The sequence below is a fragment of the Dama dama genome, chromosome X (assembly GCF_033118175.1).
Source record: "Dama dama isolate Ldn47 chromosome X, ASM3311817v1, whole genome shotgun sequence".
NCBI lineage: Eukaryota > Metazoa > Chordata > Mammalia > Artiodactyla > Cervidae > Dama > Dama dama.
Genome location: NC_083714.1, coordinates 18624608 through 18647816, shown reverse-complemented (window position 1 = coordinate 18647816; position 23209 = coordinate 18624608). Strand labels below are relative to the sequence as shown.

General features: G+C 36.0%; 1 protein-coding gene across 1 annotated transcript; it reads left to right on the top strand.

Annotated features, from left to right (window-relative positions):
- The first annotated feature begins 1169 nt into the window (after positions 1-1169).
- IL13RA2 (interleukin 13 receptor subunit alpha 2) lies at positions 1170-18193 on the top strand. The gene is made up of 10 exons (XM_061137109.1): positions 1170-1232; positions 2397-2523; positions 4992-5143; positions 6184-6337; positions 6923-7043; positions 10367-10551; positions 11704-11849; positions 12992-13136; positions 17257-17372; positions 18094-18193. Exons 1-10 carry the CDS (start codon positions 1209-1211, stop codon positions 18124-18126), a joined length of 1203 nt encoding a protein of 400 aa, XP_060993092.1. The 5' UTR covers positions 1170-1208; the 3' UTR covers positions 18127-18193.
- The last annotated feature ends 5016 nt before the right edge of the window (positions 18194-23209 follow it).

Genomic DNA, 23209 nt, shown 5'->3' with positions numbered 1-23209 from the left:
TTTCAGTCCTAGTTCTGCTCCCAATAAGTTGTGTAAGCTAGGATCACTCACTTTCCTCTTTGGGTATTTCCTCATTTTTAAAAATAAAATGACCAGATGAGTGGTTATTAACTGTGGGCTGGGAGTGGGGAGTATATCTGAAACTGTTTCAAATTTTGTATCTCTGCATTTCTATCCCCCATCTTTTATTTGCCTTCAGATCCCTTGTGAAAAACTCTGTCATTCTGCTAACTATATATGTAACACCTCATTGCACTAGTGACAGTCTTGTAACCCAGAAGCTGAGGAAAGAATTGTCTTCACATTCACTTGGGTAAGAAAGTCTAGGTGGGACACTGTTATTCAGGAATTCCTTTTGTGGATTTCTAGATAATTGATTCAGGAAGCCAGCTATCCTATTTCCTATTTTTGTTTAAATGTGTTTAGCTGATCCAGGAAATGCTATTTGATGGCCTGAGTTTAATTTCAGTAGCCTATAAATAGAATAGAAGCAAGTTATTTCTAACTTTTTAGTTAGTTTTTATGCTGTACATGACCAGGGGCTAATAAAATATTTAAGGACAGATTGATAGGGTAGAGAGAACTTTAAGCTCTCTCTGAGAGCATTTTAAGGCAAGCATGATTGTCTTCATCCTTATAGGTAATATGAAAGAATTTGTCAGACCTATTGCCTTGGATCCAAAAGTAACCAGTCTTTTTATCTGAATCTGTAAGAGCATCTCTATGGCAGAAATGTGGCCTTCTGTTCACCAAACCCACTTACTACTTACACATTCCTTAGGAGGCAGCAATGGGCTGGTGATGGGGAGGAAGGAATTGTGGAGAGAGATTTATTGGACCTCAGTAAGAGAAATGGCATCCCCTTATGATTGTATGAGACATAGAAAAAGAAATAGCATGGTGTTGCTTCAGCCTGGCTAGCTAACTTAAGGAAGACGTAAATGCTGGAGTCCCAAGGGAAAAGCTTTCAAAATACTGAGCCAAACATGTGGGATCCAGCATAGAAGGGTGGAAGGGCACTAGATTGGGAATCACATCTCTGTTCTACTTCCAGATTTGTTACTAATTTACTGTGTAAACTTGGGCAAGTCTGAGTTTTACTTCCCAATATATAAAGGAGGATTGGACTAGCATTGCCTCCAATATACTTGCTGGCTCTAACAGTCTGATTCCAAGATTGCATTATGTAATAATTGAAGCCTAGCAACATGAGAACATTACAACTGGAGCAGGTAAGATTAAGAGGGTGGGGCAGGGGAAAAGGGTCTGTCCTGCATAATTAACTTAAGTAGGGGAAAAGAAAGGCAGTCTCTGACTGTTGGGGTAATTGACCTTTAATCCTTCCTGTGAAATTGTTGGTTTTAAGAATATAGACTCAAAGAGAAGTGTAGAACTGGAAGTAATGATTTTTCATGGAAAGGAGAGTATTTTTTGATTGAATAGATGTGTGGAGACATGAATCCTTTTAGTTTTGATCATAAAACCAGTATTCTTCAGTAATAAAAAGATGATTAAATTGTATTCTGTGGCAGTATATTTTGCTCTCTGTTTTAAGAGAGGTGATAAATTCAGATTTGTCCTTACTGTATGCTGTGTGAAATGGTTTGGAGGCAAGAAAGACTGGATAAGGAGATCCCTGATGATGAGATCCTCAGCTTAGGAAGGGTGTAGTGATAATGGAGAAATTGGACGGGAGAGGGAGGCGTTCAGGAAGACTCAGGTTTCTGGTTTGGACAACTGGGAAGATTATGGTGCCATTTACTGATATAAGAAATACAGGGAAGAATAGAACACACAGGAGAGTGGATGATGAGGATTTAATGTTTATGAAGAAATGAAGCAAAGTTCTGAGATATCTGAGGCTTTGGTATATTTGGTATAGATTCTGAGCTTTTATCAGTATTCAGTTAACTTTCATATAATTTTTGTCTCAGAAAAGAGTGTGTGTATGTATTAATGTGTCTCATTGGTGGCTAGTGGAGAGTATCACTATGGAGACTAATGATATAATTCCCCCTGCAAATGGATAAGAACACTCAGGTGGGTCTGGTTCAGTCTTCAGGCTGAAGGCTATTTGAGGTCATCATATCTTGGTCATAGCATGTGATGTATAAGGTGTGTGTGTGTGTGTGTGTGTCAAAGTCAGGGTTTGGAGGAATATGTTTGTGTTGCCTTATTTTTGCTTTCATAAGAAGGATGAGAAGAAAATCCTCCTTTCCAATTATTTTGGTTCCAAGCTTGAGTTTTCTTTTTTTTTCTGTTTAAATGGTTCAAAGGGGCACAGTTTTCCCAGTTCTTGGTGGAAAGCCCACAAAGAGTTCCCCACTGTATTTTTAACCACATTTAGTACATATTGAAGTATGATAATGTTAAAATTTTATATTTTTCCTTCTTAGAGTGGAAATTTCAAGGTATTAAATCTTAGAGAAATGGCTTTCATTCATTTGGATATCAGATGTCTATATACCCTTCTTATTTGCACAGCTTTTGGCTCTACTTTGTCTTCAAATGCTGAGATAAAAGGTAAACCAAGAATGCAGTAATTTTAAAATCAGAGATATTAACTGCCTTGTCAACCTACCATATGAAAGTGCATAATTAGATGGATTATTGTTGCAGATATTTCAGGGATCCCATACACAAAAGATACGTTCTTACTAGTCAGCCTCATGTATAACGTAACTGATGATAACAACCATTTTGTGGGATAAAAGCCAAACTAAAATATACTTTCTATACCTTTTCATATAATCTTTTCTAATAAAGATGCTATTTACCCAAAACCTCATTGCCTGGTACCCAATTAACTGAAAACTTTCCTTAATTACTCAGTTCAGTTCAGTTTAGTCGCTCAGTTGTGTCTGATTCTTTGTGACTCCATGGACTGCAGCACACCAGGCTTCCCTGTCTATCACCAACTCGCGGAGCTTGCTCAAACTCATGTCCATTGAGTCGGTGAAGCCATCCAACCATCTCATTCTCCATCGTCCCTTTCTCCTCCCACCTTCAATCTTTCCCAGCATCAGGGTCTTTTCCAATGAGTTGGTTCTTCGCATCAGGTGGCCAAAGTATTGGTGTTTCAGCTTCAGCATCAGTCCTTCCAATGAATATTCAGGACCAATTTCCTTTAGGATGGACTGGTTGGATCTCCTTTCAGTCCAAGGGACGCTCAAGAATCTTCTCCAACACCACAGTTCAAAAGCATCAATTCTTTGGCACTCAGCTTTCTTTATAGTCCAACTCTCACATCCATACATGACTACTGGAAAAACCATAGCTACCTTAACTTTTAAGACAATTAGATAAGTTTTAAAAATACATAAGTTTAAAATGAATTTTAAAAATAATTACACAATTGTTAAGTCATGTCTAATGAACTTTTCATTACAGAAGGTAATTAGAAGAATGTAGTTTACAAAAATTTCTAATCATGAATTGAAACAATAGGATTGTCCTTTCATCCTCAATAGAGACCTTCTTTATTTGGTTCATGGGGCTCTCATTTCAAATCATTATTTGTGGCATCATTTTTTTCTGTTGATTCATTTACTTACCTCAATAAGTAATATGAAGTAAAGTATTAAAACAAAAAGCAGAGCAAAAATGAGAAGAAATTATTAGCAGAAAGGCAACATGAGGGCAGTACTATGTACTAGGTTTGCTAGTAGGTTTAGTAAGTTTATGGGACTTCCCTTGTAGTTCAGCCAGTACAGAATCTGCCTACAATATAGGAGGCCCAGGTTTGATCCCTTGGTCCAGAAGATCCCCTGGAGAAAGGCATGGCTAACCACTCCAGTATTCTTGCCTGAAGAATTCCGTGGACCAGAGGAGCCTGGCGAACTACAGTCCATGGAGTTGCAAAGAGTTGGACATGACTGAACGACTAACACTTAGTACGTTTATAGAATAATTTGTTAATTTTTATTGCTTTCTAAATCACCAGATGAAGGAGCCGTTGCCTCCCGCTGCCCCCTCCCTTGAAATAAAAGAAGCTGTTTCCTGTCCCTGAGCTGCCTGCTACATTTTTTTTTTTTGAGTCCTTCCAAAGAATGGCTCAGGTTTGCGTATTCTACAAATAGCTCTGAGCTTTAGTTAACCAGAGGATTCAATTATCTTGAATGGACCAACAAGATCTGCCTGTTCTCCTAATTCTTAAGGCACTTAGCCAGAGTAGTCATATTTTATATTTTCTATCCCTTTTTGTGTGCCATATTTTCTGTTTTCTCTCCCTTTTTGTGTGTGTGCCATGAATGTTATGATGTTATACATACAGTAAACACTAGATTAATACTGACTGATTCTTGCTATGAGAGAGATTTATGTAATAAAATGTTCCCACCCAAGACCAAACTGAGGTCTACATGACTGCAGAGATAACTCCATGTTGAATTTCTTATTTCTATGAAAACAATATCTAGCTAGGCTAAGTCACATTTACATACACAATTTCTTAAAGAAGGGACAACTATGTAGTAGTAATCTAGATTTTTAAAAACAGCTTTTCTGAGATTCAATTCACAAGACACAAAACTTATTCTTTTAAAGTATAATGTACAGTGGTTTTTAGTATATTCACAAAGTTGTATAACAGCCACAATTATCAAATTCCAGGATAGTTACATCACCCCAAAAAGAAACTTCATATCCATTCAGTAGTTACATATCATTCACCCCTCCCTCCAGCAAGTGGCAACCACTAATTGATTTTCCTTCTTTATGAATTTGCCTATTTCAATATCTCACATAAATGAAATCATGCAATATGTGGGCTTCTTTCACTTAGCTTAAGGTTTTCAAGGTTCATTCATGTTCTAGCATATATCAGTATTTCATTCTTTCTTATGGCTGGATAATATTCCATTTTATGAATGTATCATAGTTTATTTTTTTTCATTCATCAGTTGATGGACATATGGAAGTAATCTAGATTTGGAGATCTTTGTCATAAGATACAGGATAAAAATTAAAATATTTTATTGATTTTATTTCAGTTAATCCTCCTGAGGATTTTGAAATAGTGGACCCTGGATATTTAGGTTATCTCTATTTGCAATGGCAACCTCCAGTGTCTCTGGATAATTTTAACAAATGCACAGTAGAATATGAATTAAAATATCGAAATGTTGATAGTGAAAGCTGGAGGGTAAGTAAAGCATGCACTTAAGATACTAGAGTGCTTATTAGTTTTCTTGTGATTCCTGATGTCAGTGTCTGCTTTATTTCTGTATCTCAATAGCTATTATTAAGATATAAGTTGCATGCCTGCTGCTGTCTCCTGTGCATCCTGCAATATCTGTTTTCACCCCACCCACTATTAAGACTACCATTGGAAGTATAGGAAAGGAAAATCTGATCTCATGGAATATGGACTTATAGAGTACTTGTACATTTTACCATATTTCAGGGCTACTTAAGGCCTGTGTATGGGTCTTACATATGCTACCAGATGATGTGAGCTTTTTCTCTGTAGGAATTAAGCCTTATTTATCTTTGTACTCACCCTACAGAACACAGCATGGTTCTTTGCATATATTGTAGTAAGTGCTCAGTGAAAGTTTATTGAATTATTAACTATTTACATAGTCAACAAGCATGTTCTTTGAAAGATTTTGATTGTACAAGGAATTCTGTTATCTTCTTAATTCAGCTAGGTAGTTTCAAAGAACAGTTAAAATCAAACATTCACTGAGCAACTTTTTTCTGCCAGCTACCTTGCTAACTAGGTATCAGGAATAGAAGGATAAATGATATATGATTTTAGTCCTTCAAGTAGTCACACTTTGTCTGGCTCCCTCCAGTTACCACCAAGATTTTATATGATTCCTATTTCATATGATATTTGAAAGGTGATAAATGGTCATGTAGTAGGCGTATGGCACATGAAAATTATCCCTTGATTTCAAGTTGGTTATAGCTCAAGTCCCTGCCACAGAGCTTTTTTTGTCTTCCAGAACTTATTTTAAATGAGGTGTTAAGAGTCAAATGATCTCATCAAATGACATAATATGCAGAAGGTGAACTCTGCCAAAAATATATCTGGGACAGTTTATCAAATAATCATCTGGAATTTCCTAGCTATTGAGGACTCTCCAGAATATTAATGACTTTTTAGCCTTATTAATGTGGCTCATGATAACATTATTGTTTCTAAGTTTGACTTTGTCTCATCTTTTTGTCAAACAGACGATCATCACTAAGAATCTACTTTACAAAGATGGGTTTGATCTTAACAAAGGTGTTGAAGCAAAGATACACACACTTCTGCCAAGGCAATGCACAAATGGATCAGAAGTTCAAAGTTCATGGTCAGAAGCTACTTATTGGATATCATCACAAGGTTAAAAAAAAAGCTCTCTTTTCATAGTTAATACAGTTAGAAAAATCTGTATGGGAAGTAAGTTCCTTAGCACTTATACAGAAGATTATATGTACAGTTGAGAATGTGGCACAAAATAGAATCCTTCTGAGGAGTGGGTGACTGGTGTTTTAAATTCCTTAAATCAGAAAACATATGTGGCAAAACCTACATCTTATTTCAGGCATGCATGCTCAGTCGTGTGCAACTCTTTGTGGCCCCATAGACTATAGCCTTTATTAGGTTAATATATATCCCAGTTTTGGGCTTATATCAGTGAATATACATGCAAATATGCAGCTTCTCGGAGCATCCTAGAATTATTAATTTGGCACTTCTGCATATGCTTACACTAGTACCAATAAATGAGCCCTCAAAAGTTTTTGATTTTGCATGTTCCACTTAAAGTGAAGTGATTTCCAACAACTTCCTTTTGGGATTTTTCTGATTATGTTGATTGCTGAATGAAGTGGAGAGGTCACAGGAAATGAAATAAAATTGCTTAGTGATTTCCCAAGTGATTCATTACCATGTCTTTCAAGCATTCACAGTTTATTCATTTCTTAGGAAATCTGGACACTAAAATTCAGGATATGGATTGTGTATATTACAACTGGAAATATTTACTCTGCTCTTGGAAACCTGGCATGGGTGCCCATTTGGATAGCAATTACAGCTTATATTACTGGTAAGTATTTTTATAATAAGAATTCCATATCAGGAAGATATCTATCAAAATTAATCCACAGTATGAGTAACTGTATTTTCATTAGGGCTTCCCAGGTAGCTCAGATGGTAAAGAATCTACCTGCAATGCAAGAGACCCAGGTTCAGTCCCTGGGTTGGGAAGATCCCCTGGGAAAGGGAATGGCAACCCACTCCAGTATTCCTGCCTGGAGAATTCCGTGGACAGAGAAACCTGGAGGGCTACAGCCCTTGGGGTTGCAAAGAGTTGGATAGGACTGAGCGATTAGCACATACATACATACCTAATTCAAACTCTAAAAAAATGCAAACAAGGCAAACAAAACAAATACTTGGGCCTCTAGATGGGCTTCCCTGGTAGCTCAGCTGGTAAAGAATCCGTCTGCAATGTGGGAGACCTGGGTTTGATCCCTGGGTTGGGAAGATCCCCTGGAGAAGGGAATGGCTAGCACTTCAGTATTCTGGCCTGGAGAAGTCCATGGAGTGTATAGTCCATGCAGTCACAAAGAGTCGAACACGACTGAGCAAATTTCATTTTCATTAAACTGAATTCATTATACTTTTTCAGAGCTGGATTTATGATGAAGTTTATTTACAATTATTTAGGGTTTTCAATGGGAATAAGTAGGTTTAGGCTGTAGCTACTAGAAGGCACTCTATGGGTGATATAAAGAATGTAATCACTGTTTCTGTACTGAGTTAAATTTTGCATCTTCTAGATAGGTGGAATTATAACCTAAAAATTTTGGACATATTTCATATTCTTGCTTTTTAAAAAGCCATCTAGCTATTAAAACTGGATCCTTTTTCTGACTTCCCTGCCTTTGTTAACTCTCACTAAGGGTCTAAAGTGTTGTCACTGCTTTTAATACACCATTTAGGTTTGTTGTAGCTTTTCTTCCAAGAAGCAAGCATCTTTTAATTTCATGGCCACTTGGCCAACAACAATATAGTCAAAGCTATGGTTTTTCCCGTAGTCATGTACAGATGTGAAAGTTGGACCATGAAGAAGGCTAAGTGCCAAAGAATTGACACTTTCAAACTGTGGTGCTGGAGAAGACTCTTGAGAGTCCCTTGAACAGCAAGGAGATCAAACCAGTGAATCCTAAAGGAAATCAATTCTGAATATTCGTTGGAAGGACTGATCCAGAAGCTGAAGACCCAATATTTTGGCTACCTAATGTGAAGAGCCAACTCGTTGGAAAAGACTCTGATTCTGGGAAAGGTTGAGGACAGGAGGAGAAGGGGGCAACAGAGGATGAATAGTTGGATGGCATCATTGACTCAATGGACACGATTCTGAACAAATTCTGGGAGATACTAAAGGACAGGGAAACCTTGCAGTCCATGGGTTTACAAAGAGTCGGACATGACTTAGCAAAATATTTGGCATAAAGTGAATTCAGTGGAGTCCAGATATTTGTACCAGTACCATATCAGCTGCTAGGCTGATATTTTGGCTGCTTTTATAGATAAAATAAATTTTTCATTACAGGTTATTTAGGAAAATAAATTGGGCATTTATTCCTTTGGAAATCAGTAGGGAAATCCCCCCTAATTCCCACTAGCTTTATTACTGGAAAGAGGTTAAATTTCAATGATACAGCAACATTTCTTATCGAGGGGAATGGAAAACTATATATTTACTGGCCAAACAGCTCCTCTTTCTCTTTTTGAGCCCCTGTTGGCTTTTTTTGAGATTTATCTCTATGTGTATTATGTCCTCAGGGGATTTTCATCCATTTTATTAAACATAACAATATTTTATGTTTGCTTTAATTTTTTAAATCTTTTAATTTAATTTTCTCTTCAATTTTTATATTTTATATACTTTGAAATTTAATTTTTATTTTATATTAGAATATAGTTGATTTACAATGTTGTTAGTTTCAAGTGTACAGCAAAGTGGTTCAGTTATACATATACAGATATCTATTCTTTTTCAGTTTCTTTTCCCAAATAGTATGTATATTTTAATCCAAACTCCTAATTTACCCCACCACCACCTTTCCACTTTAGTAACCATGTTTGTTTTTGAAGTCTGTGAGACTGTTTCTGTTTTGTAAATAAGTTCATTTGTACCATTTTTTATATTTAGATATAAGTGATATCATGTGATATTTTTATTTCTCTTTCTGATTTACTTCACTTCGTATGATAATATCTAGGTCCATCCATGTTGCTGCAGACAGCATGATCTCATTCATTTTTATGGCTGAGTAGTATTCCATTTTGTATATGTACCACATCTACTTTATCCATTCATCTATCAATGGACATTTAGATTGCTTCCATGTCTTGGCTACTGTAAACAGTGCCACTATGAATATTGAGATGCATGTATCTTTCCTAGTTAGTTTTCTCCAACTATATGCCCAGGAGTGGGATTGCTGGATCATATGGTAGTTTTATTTTTAGTTTTTTAAGGAACTTCCCTACTGTTCTTTATAATGGTTATACCAATTTATATTCCCACTGACAGTGTAGGAGGCCACCCTTTACTTCACACCTGCTCCAGCATTATTTTTCTTTCTTTTTTCTCCATTGAAGTGAGGTTGACTTGCAGTGTTGCTCCAATCTCTGCTGTACAGCAGAATGACTCAGTTATATACATATATACATTCTTTTCCATTGTGGTTTATCACAGGATATTGAATATAGTTCCCTGTGCTATACCTTAGGGGCTTGCTGTTTATCCATTCTAAATGCAATGGTTAGCATCTACCAACCCCATTTCCAGCATTGATTATTTGTAGAATTGTTGATGAAGGCCATTCTGACTGGTGTAAGCTGACACCTCATTGTAGTTTTAATTTGCATTTCTCTAATAATTAGTGATGTTGAACATCTTTTCCTGTGCTTCTTGGCCACCTTGTAAATCTGCTTTTAAATCTGCTTTCTTCTAGTAAATTCTCCAGTACTGTATTTTAAAAAGCAGTACCATTCAGGATTATCAATATAAATCCCATGTTTTCTTAATAAGAATCTTATTCTTTGACTCACAATCCTGTTGGTGAATCAACATAACCTAAATACATGAGTAAGAATTCTTGCCTTATATCTGAGATTTTATAAAGTGTCCCACCAGATTGTAAGCTCTGTAAAATAATGGCCTATGTCTACTTTCCTTACTGTTGTACCCCTAGCACTTTTTCATAGGATCTGGCACATAGTTGGTATTCAGTAAATATTGTATGTTATTAAATGATTTTTTATTTACCTGGTGTTTTAAAATAATTGAAAATTGGGCACCATACTACTAGAAGATATTGATAAGCACAATTCTTACCACACTTCTTTTTATAGGTATGAGGGCTTGGACCATGCATTAGAGTGTATTGATTACATTCAAGCTAAAGGAAAAAATATTGGATGCAGGTTTCCCTACTTGGAGTCATCAGACTATAAAGATTTCTACATCTGTGTTAATGGATCATCAGAATCCCAATTAATCAGACCCAGCTATTTCATTTTTCAGCTTCAAAATATAGGTGAGGTAAACAACTTCAAAATGTTTCTAGTTTAGACCATTTACAACCAACCACGTGGAAGAGAAGAGATAGATAAATAGATATCTACCAGAATTCAAAGCCAGAAAACTGGAAGCCAACAAAGTACAAGGAAGAACTAATTAAATATAAAAATATGGAAGATAAGGAATTGAATGAGTGTAAAGCATAGTTTTCATTTAGAACTCATAATTTGTTTCCCAGCTTCAAAGTTTGTCTGCTATAAAGTATTTTTGTCTAGTGTTAATAATGGAATAATTATGGAATCACTCATTCCCAATGCTTAATAGACCCTGGGAATAGGTTGGATATTGTCTGAGTCTGTGTTCTCATTTCTAACAGTTACAAGAATGACAGGTTCTATAGCCAGCCATAAATTTTGAATTTACTACATTCTAGCTATATGACTTTGGGTGAGTTATTCTTAATATGTTTCAATTTCCTTATCAATAAAGTGAAGATAATAGAGGAGCACTTTGTAGATTTATTGTGAGACATGAATTAGTTTATGATGTAACATTTCTGGTTTACTTCCTGGCACATCATAAGCTCTAAATAAGAATTAGCTATTAATAAAAATAAAAATACTAGTAGTAATTTGTTGTGGTAGTTGTTTTTAATGCCATAAAATGGAAAAATGACTGTAATGATTTGGATCTTCTAGCGTTTCTCTTGGACTTAAGTATTTGTCAGTATGTGGCTTAACAAAATTCAGTTTCCCAAATAACCAAGTTTCTTAAACTGATCTTGGTTAACAAGTGGCTTTGATTTTAACTCACATTGGGGCTTCCCTTGTAGCTCAGTCAGTAAATGATCTGCCTGCAGTGCAGGAGACCTGGGTTTGATCCCTGGGTTGGGAAGGTCCCCTCGAGAAGGAAATGGCAACCCACTCCAGTGTCCTTGCCTGGAAAATCTCATGGGCAGAGGAGGCTGGTGGGCTGCAATCCATGGGGTCGCAAAGAGTCGGACACGACTGAGCGACTAACATTTATTTATTTACTTACTTATAGAGCATAGTCTTGAGCCACATGATTTACCCTGGATGCTCTATTAATAGGTGTCCCTAGCTTTTGATAAAGGCTACTGCTAAACTTCAATAACTTTCATGTTGAAACTGTTTCCTTTCGTTTTCAGTTAAACCTTTGCCACCAGACTACCTTAGTCTTACTATGAAGAATTCAAAAGAAGTGAATCTGAAATGGAGCATTCCCAGAGGACCTATTCCAGCAAAATGTCTCATTTATGAAATTGAATTCACAGAAGATGATACTGCCTGGGTGGTATGGACATTGCATTTATTTGGGAAAATCATAAACACAGTCTTTTAAATAAAATAGTAAACATAAGAACCAAAGTCAGTTGCTATTCACGTAAGGATGGAACATAACATGCACCTTAGTTTAACTTCCAGAAAACCAAACAATCTTGTGGACAAAAGAAAGATGTTTGCAGTCTGAAAGTATAATCAGTTAATTATACCAACTTTAAAACTACATAGGTCCTTAGAGATAATCTAGTCACTTGTTTCCAAAATTGTTATATATTAATTTTATTCATTGGTTTCCAACTTAAGAAGTGGTGGAGATGAGTGGGTGAACCATTAGTTCTATCAATTCATTTCACATACACACTAAAAAAACCCTGATTTTTCCACTTGAAAAGATAGATTTACAAGTACCAAGGAAGTGAATTGACTTACAATAAAATTATGTAGCTAGAACTAGAATCCAGACCTTATTCCCAGTCTACTTTAATTTACATTACATTATGCTAGTTCCCAAGAAAAGTTACAACAAATGAAAAGCTGTTGTTTTGAATGAGAAACACTCTTCAGCTCTTTTAAATACAAAATTGAAGTAATCACTTCAGTGATTTTTTTGTCTTTTGAGATCATCCAGCTGTGTGTATTCTCATATCAGAAGGGGTGGTTTCATGCCAGGCCCTGAGCACTGTTATACTGGTCTTATGATTAAACAAAATAAGAATAAGGGAAAAAAGAAGCTTTGTGTCTATGAACCTACAGTATCCATAGAAACAAACTTCCCATGATGACTCTTTTTGCTAACTCAGTATATGTAGCATTTTCTAATTTATGGAATCTGGACAATTTGAAACTAATCCAAAATGGGTGTCATAAGCACCAAAACTACAGAGGAATTTTGCCCTGTCATATATGCCCTTTACTACCAGTAATCCATTATCACTACAGGAAAAATTTTAAATATAAATAAGGAAGAAAGAATGAAAAGTAAAACACCATACAGAGAGATGGCCACTGTTAGGATTTTGCTATATACCTTTCTAGGCATTTGATGCATTTATTTCATGTAACAAAACTCACTTTAAAAATGACAAATCAAATGGAGCATGGCTAGCTGCAGTTAGATCAAATAATGACATCTTATTTTTTCTTGGCTTTCAGACTACCACAATTGAAAATGAAATATACGTCACAAGAACATCAAATGAAAGTCTCCAATTATGCTTTTTAGTAAGAAGCAAAATGAATATTTATTGTGCAGATGATGGAATATGGAGTGAGTGGAGTGATGAACAGTGCTGGAAAGGTATGGGATAAAAGAACAGTAGAGTATTTCTAGCACTGTTTGAGGAAGAAGATGCCTTATTGGATGTCATAGGTCACTACAATTCAGTGACACAGGTTATCAATATAATAGGGTCAACCCTTCTTCATCATTTTTTTTTTTGAAGTGCAGTTCCTTGAGATATAAGTTACAGGTGTACAATAAAGTGATTTACAATTTAAAAGGCTTTACTCCATTTGGAGTTATTATAAAATATTGACTATATTACCTACTTTTATAGATTCTATAATATTAATTGAGCTGTATCTTTTCTACACTGCAAGGTTTAATAAATTCTGTTTGATTCTTCCTGCTTTCATTTGACAAGCTAATTTGACATTTTACCTGTTTTGCTTTGATTTTGCTAGTGGATTACCTTCCAATGGTACTCTTAGCTCCAAAATTTGGTGGTACTATTCTTGAGTTTCTTATATACTTACCAGATGTTAACCAAATCTGTATTAGTACCAACTGGAGTTGTAGTAGTACATTTACTCTGAAGTTTTACTTACAAGCATACATGTATTTTATCAAACCCTTGACTATATTATGTGTCTTCTTTATATGGTTTTGAAAAATTCTATGCTCATTATTCAAGATTTTTATAGTCTATGCCTCTTCCCCATTGAAATTCAAATGAATCATTTAAATGAATCTATTTAAATGTTTGAAAGAGGGAACAATCATAAAATATGTTGATATAGTTATTGAAGAAAATATATTTTAAAAAGAACAGTAGCTAAACTAAAAATTTTGCTCTTTGCTAGCAAAATTAATTTTCTCTCAGTGTATTTTGTAATTATGAAAGTCCAAATGCTCTTGAAGATAGTCTATAAACAGGAAAGATAAATTAGCAAGCACCTCAATTGAACATAGATTTATAGGAAGTCTAATGTTTGGTTTTAGCTAGTTTAATTTGTTATAGTTCAGAGTCTTGTTATAGTTCAGTTATCAACATTCTTGTTTTTCTGTCAGAAAAGAGAATGTGCTAGTTCTTTTGTGGGGAAGACTATTTTAATCAATATTTTCCTATGCTTTTGATTTTCAAGAGAACAGAAATCTTAAACAAGACACTTGTTTTCGAGTGTCTGGTACCATGCCTAATGAATATTTTTCTAATTAATATGTTATCATTAGTAAAATGTATATTCTGTTTACTTCCAATACTGATTTAAAGTTACTTATGGTAAAAGATATATTTCAATTAAATATGTTTGGGACTGATATGTACACACTGCTATATTTAAAATGGATAACCAACAAGGAACTACTATATAGTACAGGGAACTCTGCTGAATACTCTGTAATAACCTAAATGGGAAAAGAATTTGAAAAAGAACATATATACATATATAAACTGAATCACTTTGCTGTACACCTGAAGCTAACACAACATTGTTAACCAATTATACTCCAAGGATGCATGAGACAAGTGCTCGGGGCTGGTGCACTGGGATGACCCAGAGGGAGGGGATGGGGAGGGAGGTGGGAGGGGGGTTCAGGATGGGGACACATGTAAATCCATGGCTGATTCATGTCAATGTATGGCAAAACCAATACAATATTGTAAAATAATTAGCCTCCAAGTAATAAAAATAAATGAAGACAAAATAAAAAAATAAAAAATTAAATAAAGAAAATAAACTTTCATGGAAGACAAAAATAGCAATATAAACAACATTGAGAAAGAGGCAATACATTATTGTGCTTCACAGTATACTAGCATTATCAATATAAATGTTAGTAATTATTTTAAATTGAAGGAAATTAACTCAGCCTTGCTCTTTCACATGAAGGCATATAAATACTTATGCAGATATAGATACAAATATATAATGGCATTTTTATCGATCATCCATCTCCTTTTATGTTGTTCCATTATAATAGCATCTGTGTTTGTTATCTCGCTATTAGTATACTGGTATCATTCTCTTTCATATATCAGATATTTGTTAAACACCTACTATGTGTCAAAGTTTTTCAGGTACTGGAGATACAGTGGTAAAAAAAAAAAAATCCTTGTCCTCATTGAATTTATATTTTATTCCCAAGTTAGGTAGGGATAGACATAAGCAAAGAAGCCAAATATATCATATAATCAGTAAGGGCTGTGGGGGAAAAACAGGCAGAGAGAGAGAGAGAAAGAACTCAGTTAACTAAAGATACATGGAATCAGAAAGAACACTTTCTTGTACTATGTTTTTTTCATTTTTGTCACTAATATAAGAACTCTGAGACTCTGTGGAACTGACACTGAGAAAGCCATGCCCTGAATTATATCTTGTTTCGATTCCTGGGTTGGGAAGATCCCCTGGAGAAGGGAAGGCTACCCACTCCAGTATTCTGGCCTGGAGAATTCCATGTATGGTCTATAGGGCCGCAAAGAGTCAGACAGGACCGAGTGACTTTCACTTTCACTTTCATTAGTCAATGCAGGGTTTAAAGAAGACATGGTGAGTTTTTAGCCACATCCTCAAAATAACATCCTTTTATGTATTTTACATATAATCTTTTTTAAAGTTTGAGTATAATTGATTTACAATGCTGTTTTGTTTTGTTTTTTAAACTTTTTGTATGTAATCTTAACCATGTTTTTGATGACAGACTTCTTTTGCCCTGATGGCTATCTCTTGGTAGAATCTTAGTAAGTTTGAGATTAGAAACAAAGACTTTCCTGAGATGCATGTGATCTTATTTCTTTTGCACATTTTTTATTGGATGTTTTAAGTTATAGAAAAATCGCACATAATCTTTTGAAAATGACTATCTTATTCAGGATTTAATCTGGAACTTCACAAAAGAAGTCTATTTCTCGCTGTTAATTTTGTATTCCAGAAGCTCATGTCATTAGTCATTTCTCTGGATTATATCCTTGCAATTCTTAACTGGGCCTATGAATTTGGTAATTTTCTAGTAGAAAATAAGATCCTAAATGAATAAGACACCAAGAAAAAAGTGGGGCTGGAGATAGTTTTGAGTATAGATATAGGCCTAGGATTCAAGATTTTCCATAGTATTTCAAAAATGTGGGAGATACTGGTTTTGGAAGGACAAACCTTGCATACATTTTCAATTTGTCTAGTGATTGCTCATTTCTTGCTATGCAGAAAGTGTCAGTTACTCAGTTGTGTCCGACTCTTTGTGACCACATGGACTGTAGCCTACCAGGCTCCTCTGTCCATGGAATTCTTTAGGCAAGAATACCGGAGTGGGTTGCCATTTCCTTCTCCAGAGGATCTTCCCAACCCAGGGATCAAACATGGCTCTCCCTCATTGCAGGCAGACACTTTACCGACTGAGCCACCAGGGAAGCCCTTGCTATGCAGAAGAACCATTAAAATTTCATCCCTTAAAAAAAAAAAAAAAAAGTATGATAAGAAAAAGCTCATTTCTTTAGTCTCCAGAATGTGAGACAGTTTCAAAAACATGACTTTGAAAGACTAGCTCCATTTTTCGCACTGAGACTTATTGAAGACCAACTTTCACTCACTATTGCATTGTATGATATAAACATTTGACTTATTGAGAGTTAAGAGATACATATGGTATGTTTATCTAATCACTCTGTTAATATTTTGCCACTGTGTTATTTGAAAAATTCACAAGAACAAATTTGAAAACAAAATCATGTAAGAAAATAAAAATGGGGGGAAGAAATTCCCTGGTGGTCTAATGGCTAATACTCTGTGCTTTCAATGCAGGGGGCCTGGGTTCTAACTCCAGTCAGGTAGCGAGATCCCACATGCCTCAACTTAGAGTTTGAATGCTGAAACTAAAGATCTTGTATGCCGCAACTAAGACCCAGCACAGCCAAATAAATAAATAAATATTTTAAAAAGAAAATAGAATGGGGCTTTAGGTAGTTACTTCTCTAAGCAAAATGAAGAGCTGTCACAGCCCAGTAAAGTAGTTGTTCTATAAAAAAAAGTGCACGAATGAAAGGAATGACATACTCAAACCTCACTTACTGAGATATATGGCAGAAGTTGCCAAGTTTAACTCACTTCTTGTCCATTTACCAGTTTATTTATAAATAATTTCATTTTCAAAATAATTGTACACATCTAACCCTTCCCCATTTTTTTTGTGATTTTAATCCTAGGTGACATATGGAAGGAAATCTTACTATTTTTCTTGGTACCGCTTGTTCTTGTCTCATTATTTGTTTTGGTAGTTACTTGTCTACTTTTATATAAGCAAAGAAATTTATTGAAAATGGTAAGTTGTATAGCGTTACCATGTTTAGTCTGAGGTAATAGATAAAAAATATTTTGCTTTAGAACTGATGAACCTACATTTTATAACTGCCTGTACACTGTGAGTGTACAATGATGTTGTGTAAACTATGATGATGTGTTAAGAATGAACAGTAATTTAAAAAATTAACCCTAAAAAGCTACATTTTGGGGTGGACTTACTTTTGACGATAGATAAGAATAATGCTTCAGAACATGAAACACTACCTTTAGTTTAGAGAAAACATGAGAATTACAGGAGAAAAGCAGGATGGGGAAAAGGCAAGACTGACTTAAAATGTACGCAGCCTGATATATATTACTAGTGTGCCACAAAAATTTTAAAAATCTTGGTGCGTAACCTCCAAGACCTCACATTCCAGTTCTGCTAGCTGTATAGTAGAATCTATACAAAAACATAACCTGCATTATGAGCTGATTTTAGCTATTTAAGTTATACAGATAATGCTATAGAAGGACCACTGTGTCTTTGGTGAGCTTTAAGAAGGAAATGTGACTTAGAGAAAAAATACCATAATGCCAAGACTTTTAAAGATAAAGAGAAATGTGAATGTGTATGAAATGTTTTGCTTTATTCCCTGCTGAATGTCCATTTTTTCCCCTATGTCTATGAGTTATTAATCTAAGTGAAATAGTTTGTGTTATTAATGACTGTTAATAATGGAGCTCTTTCTTAATTTCAGGTTTTTCATACAAAAAAAAGAAGCCCTTTCTAATCAAGATTCACTCTGTTGACTCAATAAATCCCAGTCTTATGGCCAAATGTTAGATATGAGTCTTATCAAACTGAATTTTTTCCTAAATGTTGAATAAATTTTATTTTGAAAACATTATTGTCTTTAAATAGGCGTTTGATTATTAAAATCCTCAATTAGTAGGGAATTTTATGGATTCTACTAACAGATTTTTTTTTTCTTATTAAGACACAAAGTTTAGATACTTCCCTGGCAGTCAAGTGGTTATGACTCTGTTTTTCCACTTCGGGGTTCTATCCCTGGTCAGGGAACTAAGATCCCTCATGCTGGGCGGTGAGGTCAAAAACAAAAACAAAGTTCAACCAATTAAATTGAAGATCTAATTGCTTTTATTAAGTGATTCATGAATCAGACTGCATCCTACATAGCAACTAGAAGGGTGCTCTGAGGGGTTGTACAAAACAGAAGGTTTTTATAGAAAGAAGGATAGGGCAAGGAAGCTATTAGCAAAAGAAAAAAAAAATAGATTATTTTTAGGCCAACACATCTTCTTTTTTGAGGGGGGAAGGGAAAGGAAGGGGTTTTAGCATGCAGATTGCCTCTTCTTCTCTGAGGGGATATAGAGAGCCCATGTAGCAGGTGACCTCGTTGGTGCTGACCAGAAAATTCCAGACTGGTTGATTAAGATTATTTTTCTGGTGAAGGTCAAAACTGCAATTAGGTTAGTTGTTTCATTTACATTTGTTATCATGGGCTTTAGCACAAGTTGTGCCATTTTGGGCCTGTAGTTTTCTCTTTAACATTCCTCAATCCAAGATGAGAGTGCTACATATAGAAAAGTCAAGGAATGGATCAGAATCTAATCTGTGATGTATTTGTAAAGCAATGTGATTTTGAGAATGGCACTAAGTCATAGAGATATTGTCAAATATTCCATATGAGATTCTAATTTTTTTATTAATTGCACTTGGAATGAAAGTATTCACCATGAATGATGTTGCTTGGCTTTAAAATAAGCTGTGGAGAGGATTAATAAGAAGCAAGAAATTTTAAATACATTCATAGTCTAAATGTGTGCTTCCCATTTCATGAAAAAGTGGGAAGCATGCAGTGCTTCAGGTCAGTTCAGTTCAGGCACTCAGTCATGTCTTACTGCAACCCTATGTAAGGCAGCACGTCAGGCTTCCCTGTCCATCACCAACTCCCTGAGCTTGCTCAAACTCATGTCCATTGAGTTGGTGATGCTATACAATCATCTCATCCCCTGTGATCCCCTTCTCCTCCTGCCTTCAATCTTTCCCAACATCTGGGTCTTTTCCGATGAGTCACTTCTTTGCATAGGGTGACCAAAGTATTGGTGCTTCAGCTTCAGCATTAGTCCTTCCAAAGAACATTCAGGACTGATTTCTTTTAGGATGGACAGGTTGGACCTCCTTGCTGTCCAAGGGACTCTCAAGTGTCTTCTCCAGCACCACAGTGCAAAAGCATCAATTCTTTGGCACTTAGCTTTCTTTACGGTCCAACTCTCACATCCCTACATGACCACTGAAAATACCATAGCTTTGACTAGATGGATCTTTGTCAGTAAAGTAATGTCTCTGCTTTTTGATATGCTGTCTAGGTTGGTCATAACTTTTCTTCCAAGGAGCAAGCGTCTTTTAATTTCATGGCAGCAGTCACTGTCTGCAGTGATTTTGGAGCCCCCCAAAATAAAGTCTGTCACTGTTTCCATTGTTTCCCCCATCTATTTGCCATGAAGTGATGGGACCAGATGCCATGATCTTAGTTTTCTGAATGTTGAGTTTTAAGCCAACTTTTTCACTCTCTTTTTTTACTTTCATCAAGAGGCTCTTTAGTTCTTCTTCACTTTCTGTCATAAGGGTAGTGTCATTTGCCTATCTGAGGTTATGGATACTTCTCCTGGCAATCTTGATTTCAGCTTGTGCTTCATTTCAGGTGATGTACTCTGTATAGAGGTTAAATAAGCAAGGTGACAATATACAGCCTTGATGTACTCCTTTCCAAATTTTGAACCAGCCCCTTGTTCCATGTCCAGTTCTGACTGTTACTTCTTGACCTGAATACAGATTTCTCAGGAGGCAGGTCAGGTGGTCTGGTATTCCCATCTCTTTTAGAATTTTCCACAGTTTATTGTGATCCACACAGTCAAAGGCTTTAGCGTAGTTAATGCAGCAGAAGTAGATGTTTTCCTGGAATTCTCTTGCTCTTGCTATGACCCAACGGATGTTGAAAATTTGATCTCTGGTTCCTCTGCCTTTTCTAAATCCAGCTTGAACATCTGGAGATTCTCAGTATATGTACTGTTGAAGCCTAACTTGCAGTGCTTAAAAGGCTGAAAATAATGAGATGAAATGACGAGAGATCATATTTGAAATATTCAGATGTTACAAACTGTGTAATACAAGCTTGGGAGTTTCCTATGCTAGTTGGCAGGCAACATTTCCTATTTTCTGATGGTGTGCTTTTTTTTTTTAATTTGTTCAGAGACCAAAAAGCTCAAGCCTCTGAAGTCAGTAAGAAGCCTTTTAAAGTTACATGCAAACTTCAGACCAATTGACAGTTAACTCCTAGTAGAAGATGTTGCAACCAAGCCATAGACAGTTACTTCAAAATTTAGAGATTAATGACCTATAGATTACAATCAAGTTTTAGATTAATATCTAATATTATTCAGAATGGTTCTGCTCTGTGGTCCACAGACCAATAGAGTGGGCATTTCCTGGGAAGTTATTAGAAGAAATGCAGAATCTCAGACTTCAACCCAGAACTACTCAATTAGCAGTCTGCACTTTAACAACATCCCCAAGTGATTCATTTGCACATTCAGTTTGAAAAAACACAAATATATTGCAATATTCTAGAATGAAAAAGACTAAAATAATATAATGGATAGATTAGACCATGGGCAGATTAACTGCAGCTTTGACTATCATTGTCACAGATCATCTGTCTCTAAAAGGAGAAAAAAGACCTAAAACTGAGATATAAACTAGGATACCATCCTCTACTACCACTTGTATTCAATGATAGGTTGCACCACCATTTCCTTAAGTAGACTTATACTTGTGAAACATTAAAAACCCCATGGTAGGACTTCCCTGGTGGTCTAGTGTTTAAGACTGTGTTTCCACTGCAGGGAGCATGAGTTTGATCCCTGTTCAGGGAACTAAGATCCTGCATGCCATGTGATTCAGCCAAATAATAATTACAAAATTTAAAATTAGAAAATTAAAAGCAGACTACAAAATTAAAAAAAAGACAACCCATAGTTTTGCTGAGCCTATGAATTGATAAAATATGTTTGGCACATTACTCTCAAGTCAGAGCTTTCTAAAGTTGTTCTTGGTGTATTGAAGGATTTGGGGGATGGAGGAGAAATGAAAAGGGGAGAGGTCAAGGCTAGACAGGGAAATGGTAGGCAACCCCATCCTTGGAGGCTGAGTGGGTCATGGGAACCTAGTGTTTCTATTCCTTGGTTCAGAACATGCATAACAAGCTCTTCTAATCAAAGACTTATGGATTTTCCTCAAAGATTCACATCATAGCTTCTTTCAGGTTTTGGGAGTATCATTTATTTTAGACCCTTTCAGCTAATAGAACAAAGAAATATATGTATGTATATTCATGTGCCATCTATTTACTTGTTCAATTCAAGTATACACGTATAACAGGATCAGGATTTTTAACCTATACCCCTACGAGAAAGAACACTATCAACTAGATTACAGTGCCTTTTTCTTTTGCCTTTAGTCTTGCAAACTCCATTCATTTCCAAAGTTACTTAAGTCAGGGGATCTTAGTGAGGTGGTTTCATACATTTGCAATATGCTTAGATTGTTTAGTCAAATTCTGCATTCTATTCTTGATGTCAACAAGTGTTTTTTAAAATATGGATACATTGATTCACTTTTTGCACTGTAATGTTCTACTGGTTTTGACAAATACGGTGTCATGTATTTACCATAACATCATATAGAAGAGTTTCACTGTCCTAAATAATCCTCTATGCCTGGAGAAGGAAATGGCGACCCACTCCAGTAGTCTTACCTGGGAAATCCCAGGGACAGAGGAGCCTGGTGGGCTACAGAGTCAGACACAACTTAGTGACTGAGCACAGCCATTTTTTCCCCTAATATCTAGTGAGGTTTTAAAAGTTTATTTACTTATTTTAATTGGAGGATAATTTCTTTACATTATTGTGGCGGTTTTTGCTATACATCTACATGAATCACCCATGGTGCACATGTATTCCCCCATCCTGAACACCCTCCCACCTACCTCCCCACCCCTCTGGGTTGTCCCAGAGCACTGGCTTTGACTGCCCTGCTTCATGCATGGAAATTGAACTGGTAATCTATTTTACCTGTGGTAATATACATGTTTCAATGCTATTTCCCCAAATCATCCCACCCTCGCCTCCCACACAGTCCAAAAGTCTGCTCTTTACATCTGTGTCTCTTTGCTGCCTTGCATACAAGATCATTGTTACCTTCTTTCTAAATTCCATATACATGCGTTAATATACTGTATTGGAATTTCTCTTTCTGACTTACTTCACTCCGTATAATAGGCTCCAGTTTCATCCACCTCATTAGAACTGACTCAAATGTGTTGTTTTTTATAGCTGAGTAATAATCCATTGTGTATATGTACCACAACTTCCTTATCCATTCATCTGAGCACAGTCATTTTTAGGAACAGTGTAGGCCACACAAAACACATCAGTGCTCCTAGTTTGTGATCTCTGGTTTAATATCTTTTTTCCCACTTGGCTCTTTGCTCCGCAGGGGCAATGCCTGCTATTCTGCTCACCCAGTGTCTGGATTCAACAAATGGAAAACTAAAAATAGAAGATGGACTCACCATCCCAGTAGAGCAACAGGTTCAGAAAGAAAACACTGGCAAGGAGATGACATTCTGTCACTCCCCACCTCTTTTTCGATTGCCTGCTGGAAATGTTGCCATGTCCCTTTAAGCCCTACTCCCAGTTGACCCCTGCAAGCTTCCTTATCCTCTGCCCTGAAGTCATCACAATGGCCACATGAGTTCTGGCTGGGGTGGGGCCCTCTGCAACATCACGAAG

What these genes read in the sequence shown, in the direction of transcription:
- IL13RA2 (XM_061137109.1), top strand. Translation starts at nt 1,209, where the DNA reads ATGAGAACATTACAACTGGAGCAG. An exon ending in TTGATAGTGAAAGCTGGAGG is followed by an intron (nt 5,144 to 6,183) that starts GTAAGTAAAGCA and finishes TTTGTCAAACAG; the next exon opens with ACGATCATCACTAAGAATCT. An exon ending in AATTACAGCTTATATTACTG is followed by an intron (nt 7,044 to 10,366) that starts GTAAGTATTTTT and finishes TTCTTTTTATAG; the next exon opens with GTATGAGGGCTTGGACCATG.